General features: G+C 41.8%; 1 protein-coding gene across 2 annotated transcripts in view; it reads left to right on the forward strand.

The window, feature by feature from the left end:
- The window catches only part of plcg2 (phospholipase C, gamma 2), an 84,596-nt gene that overhangs the window by 43,589 nt on the left and 33,507 nt on the right, over nt 1–7,500 (forward strand). For both annotated transcript variants that reach the window (XM_063197680.1, XM_063197681.1), the window contains 2 exons: nt 166–338; nt 5,756–5,956. In XM_063197680.1, coding sequence (XP_063053750.1) covers nt 166–338; nt 5,756–5,956 — 374 coding nt within the window. The remainder of the gene's footprint in view (nt 1–165; nt 339–5,755; nt 5,957–7,500) is intronic.

Consider the following 7,500-nt stretch of genomic DNA (forward strand, 5'->3'; position numbering starts at 1 on the left):
AACTCAATAATGCTTTATTGGCATCACGAATAAGGCATTCATTTTGCCAAAGCAGTCATACAAATCTCTCTCTCTCTCTCTCTCTCTCTCTCTCCCTCTCTCTCTCCCTCTCTCTCTCTCTCTCTCTCTCTCCCTCTCTCTCTCCCCCTCCCCCTCCTCCTCCAGGTGTTTGCGGATCAGCACGTGACGGAGCCCTGGTTCCACGGCCGCATGTCTGAGGGCCGCCAGACGGCCGAGCGGCTGCTGCAGGAGTTCTGCGCCGACTCGGGAGGGAAGGACGGAACCTTCCTGGTGCGCGAGAGTGACACCTTCCTCACCGACTTCACGCTCTCCTTCTGGTACCCACCATCTCATGCTCTCACAGCCTCTCTCTCTCTCTACACCTTCCTCACTGACTTCACGCTCTACTTCTGGTATGATCTCTGTGTGTTAGCGACACCTTCCTCACTGACTTCACGCTCTCCTTCTGGTATGATCTCATGCTCTCATGGCCTCTCTCTCTCATGGGCGCCTGCGTGTGTGTGTTAGCTACACTTTCCTCACAGACTTCACATCTCACGATCTCTCTCTGTCTCTGTTCTCTCTCTCTCTTTCTCTGTTTCACTCTCTCTCTCTCTCTCTCTCTCTCTCTCTCTCTCTCTCTCTCTCTCTGGTGTGTGTGTGTGTGAATGTGACCTCCTTCACTAATTTTACCCTCTCTGTTTGGTACAGTGTAAGTGTTTGTGTGTGTTGGATGTTGATAAATAAGCATTGCATTTCTATTAACCTCAAAAACGTACAACGCAAAACCTGCTGACTGTCCACCTCACACCCAAACGTTCCTCAATGAGACCTTAACTCTTCACCTTTTTGAGAACTCTGTCAGCTGTTTTGTTCCTTATACGTAGATAAGCAAAAAATATATTTTTGGTTAGCTACATTTCTTTGTATAGTATCTGAAAATTACCTCAATGGTTGAAAGCGTAGATTTGCCATGGCATTAGAATGTGTTCATTCATCTCAAACAAACAGATATTTTTAATACAGTTGTCTCGAATCTCATGAGCCTGAATGTTGCGTAATGCAGCTCCAGGCGCCAGGGCCAATGTTGCGCAACGCAACATCAGGCATCAATGGGTTAAGTAGCATGCAGTGCTTCAGGGGAAGTGGGTCGCTATGGGCTGGTTGAGGTAAGCCTGCTACTGTATACTGTAGGCCAGCTGGTTCACTGGTGGTTTGGGTGTCAGATTGAGAGCTGTAACACACACACAAACATAAAGACACACACACAGACACACACACACACACATAAAGACACACACACAGACACACACACACACACATAAAGACACACACACACACACACACACAGCAGATTTTTCTCATGATTCCGTAGAAAGCAACAGCAATAACCCACTTTCCCCAAAATGATTGTGAGGACTTTAACTACGGTCTCAGCAAAATAAAACGTAAACCTTTTCTCAAAGCTGTTGTTGTCGCTAGTTCCCTTATTATATCAGTTTGAATGGTGTTGGCTACGTGGTTCCATCCCAGAAAAGGGCATTGTGTCCAGGGTTGCCAGATGAGGCTGATGATTTCCAGCCCAAAAAATGCTCAAAACCCGCCTAAAAGCACAAAATCCCGCCCAATTCTATTGATTTCTATGGCAAAAACTGGGCAGGTTTTTCCGCTAAATGCCACTTTTACCCGCACACGGCCATCCTAAGCAGCCCAATTGGGCAGGAAACAGCCCAATCTGGCAACACTGATTGTGTCTCTCCATACAGCAGTTTGTCTCTCTGGTCAGAATCAGTAGGGATGGTAGCCCAAGCTCATGGCATACACCGGATGGGACTTATGGCACAGACCAGGAGCGAACGGAGTGAATGAAGCGACGGAAGTCATTATTTCTCTATGGAGGGCACGCGACCTGCGCTACCAAAGCGAATTCGCCAGGAGCGAAGCTTCTTGAGCGACCAGAGCGGATTTTGACGATTAAACTCAATCTAATCGTAGGCGAATTCGCTCTGACGCTGTTCGGCGAAAACCAATCGGAACGTTCATATCTCCGAATGTCCCAGGCTGTCAAGCCAGAGCCGTTATGTGATTAGCTGAATCAAACATGTCAATGCTGCGTTTGGAGCGTATACAGCGAATTAAAGGCGAAACTTCTTCTGCTACCCACGCTACCAGGCAACGTAGTTCACTCTTGGTCTGGACACGGCATAAGTCTTGTCTTACTTTATTTGATTACACGTAAAAGATGGTCAACACAACCAACCTGAAACGGATACTTTTTTTTAAATATTCTCACAGTTCACCAAATCAGAATTTTACCATTTATGTTATGTGGGTTGCATGTAATGCATGTATGTATGCATGTATGTCTGTATATACTGTAGGCCAGTGTCCTCTGTTTTTGTCAGTTGTGCAATAGTATTGTGATGTGATGTTACAGTATGTGTATAATCCTGTCTTTAACGAGTGTTGCTCAGGGACGCAAAACAAATTTAGTGTGAACTGACAATAAAGTACAATCGTATCATGGTGACATGGTTTGTAGCCACCCAGTAATCCAAGTCAATAGCTCAGTAGATGAAACGTGAACTGCTGAAAGTGAACTGCTAAAAGAAACTGAAAGTACTACTGAGTTATCTCCTTCCATCAGCTGCCAGCAGACTGCGTCACTCAAGTGTAGAGAAGGAAGCTACATTGTATCCCAGATATATCATTACTAAACATAACATGACATTACACTTGTGTGTGTGTGTGTGTGTGTGAGACAGCATTTTAGCTTAATTTGTAAAACCACGTAAAACCACATTTCCGTCAGAAGCATTTTAGTTAAAGGGGTATGCCACTATTTTGGGGCTTAACCCTGTGAAACCTGAACCATGAAAGCAATGAGAGAAAATTCTATTTTTTTGGAATTTGCTTCAATATTGGTCCCTTATAAGAAATGTAAAAAAAAAATTCAAAATTTTGTTAAGGTCGCTGAGATATTTAATGCATCATATATGATGCATCAGGCTTTTAATGAATGAAAATTCCAATTTCATGACCATTGAAAAATGACTTTTAATGCATTTACAACTTTTTTTTAATTTAAAAAAGTTGTCAGACAATTTAATTTGAGGATTATCTTTAAATATTTAGTGAGATCCTGCCATTTTTTAAAGCCTATCCTTGTTTTAGCAGGACCATATTTTACATTTCCCACAGCCTGGTTGGGTAATTTTTTAAAATCTATGTAAAAACATAGCTGATCGAATGCTCAACAACCTATTTATGAGTGTAATATAGATCATTATTCATTTTTTATGTGTAATTTGAATATATGGGTCCATAACTACAATTGGACCATTTCTCCATTCACTTCAATGCATTTTTTACGAGATCATAATTTCAACATTTTGCATTGCATTTTCAAAATTGCAAGTAAAACCTGTTTCTTAAGGCAATATCTTTGTCTTGAAGTAAAACAACTTGTGTGTTTTGTTAAACGATCGTCGTGGTATGCTTTGTAAGTTTCCCTATGGAGCAAATGCATTGATGGCTGACTTCCTGCCACCGCCGGATGGTGCTTATATGTCTCATCAGTTTTAGCACGATCTCTCTGCAACACGGTGTAAAAATATAAACTCTTCCTTGCTTAATTGCACAAAGCAAGTGTTCAAATTAAAGGATGTAGAGTTACAGTATATCACGAAAGTGAATACACCCCTCACAGTTTTGCAGATGTTTGAGTATATCTTTTCATAGGAAAGCATTACAGAAATGTAACTTTGACACAATGATTAGTGACCTTTTAACAACATATTTAACCGCTTAAATGTCTTGTTCACTCAGAAAAAAACAAAATACAGCCATTAATGTTTGAACATGTACTCACAAAAGTGAGTACACCCCAGATTAAATCCGGTAGAGAAGGGGCTATGTTGGCTCGAATCGTCTCGAAATGAAACGAAATGAAAAGGGATGACAAGGGAGGTCATCAGTGTGCGTTTCAACCTTTCTTTGCATTGAACTTTTACATTTTGAGTCTGCATCTGGCTTAGATAGATTGGTGTGAGATTTGAATGCAATCCTATGGAGAATATCATGATCTGCTTCAGTAGTCACAGTGCATGTTGACATGTATGTTTCTTTTAGGTGTATTTCAGATTGCCAATGTTGACAGCATTCATGCATCCCCAAACCATGTCAGTCCCACTACCATGCTTGGCTTATGAGAGGATACACCTTTTTTGTACAACTCACTTGTTTACCACCACACATGCTTGACACCATCTAAAGCAAATTTGTTTATCTTGGTCTCAAGAGAGATGAACAGACCAAGGATATGGATCACTGGAACCATGTTGTGTGATCTGAAGAGACCAAGATAAACAAATTTGCTTTAGATGGTGTCAAGCATGTGTGGTGGTAAACAAGTGAGTTTTACAAAAAAGGTGTATCCTCTCATAAGCCAAGCATGGTAGTGGGACTGACATGGTTTGGGGATGCATGAATGCTGTCAACATTGGCAATCTGAAATACACCTAAAAGAAACATGCATGTCAACATGCACTGTGACTACTGAAGCAGATCATGATATTCCCCATAGGATTGCATTCAAATCTCACACCAATCTATTTAAGCCAGATGCAGATTCAAAATGTAAAAGTTCAATGCAAAGAAAGGTTGAAACGCACACTGATGACCTCCCTTGTCATCCCTTTTCATTTCGTTTAATTTCGAGACGATTCGAGCCAACATAGCCCCTTCTCTACCGGATTTTAATCTGGGGTGTACTCACTTTTGTGAGTACATGTTCAAACATTAATGGCTGTATTTTGTTTTTTTCTGAGTGAACAAGAAATTTAAGCGGTTAAATATGTTGTTAAAAGGTCACTAATCATTGTGTCAAAGTTACATTTCTGTAATGCTTTCCTATGAAAAGATATACTCAAAAATCTGCAAAACTGTGAGGGGTGTATTCACTTTCGTGATATACTGTATATTTCGGAAATTTGTACACAAACCTTATGCAATTTGACGAAATCTCAGCGTCGGTCAGGGAAAGCACTTCTACCCCATTTTCCTGTTTTTCGCCGAGCTGTGGTCAACTTGTTGTCGACCGCTGCTCTCTTGTGGCGGTTTCCGTGTACTGCCGGACGTTTGGAAATGACACGCAGGATGTTTTTCAGATCGATTTTTTTGTGTGTCAGCGTGGAGAGGGCTTTGAATTTGATGAAACAAATATGAGGCGTCCGGCGCGATAGGGTTAATACAGTTAAAATAGTTGACCAGGGTTTATAAAGGTGGTAAAGTGTCATATTTTTCATGTAAGCCGTTATCTTGCTTTAAGACAAGTTAAAAGAGGGAGTATGTCGCTAAGCTAGTGGAAGTCTATGCATGCTACACGGATGCATTGACTTTCACTAGCTTAGCGACATACTCTTTCTTTTTAACACACTCCCTTTTTAAATTTTGCGTATTAGTCTTGTACTTCTAAAGCAAGTACGTGTAGTCGGTCGCATGCAGTGGAATGTGGAATTTAAGGCTCGCAGCAGGCGTACCGAGGGCTCCACCAGGGGGTTCCGGAGCTACACACACGCAGCGTCGTGAGAGCCAGGCTAGGGAATTCTCTCCCCGGCAGAACAAGGAGAGATAAATATATATATTTCCCCCATGAACAGAGCCAGAGACCTATTATATGCTGTTGCCATTGCATTGCGTGTCTCCTATTACCTATTATTAATTAACATGTTGTTGGTTTTGTCTCCCCCTGCAGGCGCGGTGGGAGAGTGCAGCACTGCAGGATCCGCTCGGGGTCCCAGGAGGGCCTGGTGTATTACTACCTCACAGACAACCTGCACTTCCCCAGCGTCTACGCGCTCATCCTGCACTACAAGGACAACCCGCTGCGCTGCATGGACTTCCACCTGCGACTTACGGACGCCGTGCCCAGGCCGGACCAGCACCTGCAGCAAGGGTACAGAGATATATAGTATAGTACACACATACAAACACACACACACACACACACACACACACACACACACACACACACACACACACACACACACACACACACACACACACACACACACACACACACACACACACAGGTGCCCAGGCCGGACCAACACCTACAGCAAGGGTGAGATATATAGTATAGTACACACACATACAAACAGGCCCGACCAACACCTGCAGCAAGGGTGAGATACTGTGCTGCTCATATGTTTACATACCCCAGCAGAATATACGCTTTCTTGGCAATTTCTCACAAAATATGAAGGATTACACAAAACCTTTTTTTTTTCACTCATTGTTAGTGACTGGCTTAAAGGGACACTGTACAGGAAATGGACCAAAAAGGTACTGCAACTATGCTGCCCATTGAAACTGGGCTGCCTATTGCCAAATTTGATCTTTACATGAAAGTTTACTGAGTAATAAACAAATATTTTCTAGTATGGTCCAAGTACAGTCATTTTCGCAGCTAAAAATGGCTATTTTTGGAAATTCAAAATGGCGGACCATGGGGAAGATCCCCCTTTTCATGTATGAAAAGTGCAATTTTTCCAGTCATAATGAATACTTAGAATTTGATGGTGGTGGTAAGTCTTCATGAAAAAGGTAACATTAGTGAATGGGCAGCATGAATTCTGGAAATAAACAACTAAAAATCTCACACAGTGTCCCTTTTAAGATATGTATTAGCAAGGGTGAGATATATAGTACACACTAGAGCATGACACAGGAGTACGCACGCAGGTACACACACACAGGTGCCCAGGCCAGACCAACACCTGCAGCAAGGGTGAGATATATAGTATAGTACACACATGCGAAAACACACACACACCTATTATGCCTCAGATGAGATACGTATATAAACACACACACACATGCACATACAGGTGCCCTACAGTGCTTGACACTAACGTTATTGCTTACCAGCCATTCTGGCTAGTGGTTTTCCTGACTCACTAGCCATTGGGCCTTTTCACTAGCCATAATTTTCTTAACCATCATAGCAGCTTTAATGAATTATATAATAGGCTGTAATAATGTAATGTAGGCTAATATAACATAATATAACATAATATAACATAATATAACATAATATAATATAATATACTATAATATAATAGGCTATAATATAATATAGTGCTTAATAATTAGAATTGTTAGGCCTATTAACTGGTCCATGCATGCAGGCTATGGAAAGAACAGATTTACTGATCTGAGGAATGGCATAGCCTATATTGACCATGCAGAAACACCCAGCACAGTGTTTTGGAAGGGCACAAATGTAAGCTACACGAGAGCAAAATATTTCCGTCTTTGATCTGAAAGGCTCTTGCTTCATATCATATGGGCCAATCTGTGGAGGTCACCGTTCAAATTGATGCTCAAAGTAGATAGCAAAAGTCATTGCCAAGTTCGCCTGTCATCGGTCATGGATGTGGAATAACCTCTTCTGGAACATTTTCTTATAGTATCCACTAAAAAGCGCACACAGATGCG

The sequence above is a fragment of the Engraulis encrasicolus genome, chromosome 4 (assembly GCF_034702125.1).
Source record: "Engraulis encrasicolus isolate BLACKSEA-1 chromosome 4, IST_EnEncr_1.0, whole genome shotgun sequence".
Classification (NCBI taxonomy): domain Eukaryota; kingdom Metazoa; phylum Chordata; class Actinopteri; order Clupeiformes; family Engraulidae; genus Engraulis; species Engraulis encrasicolus.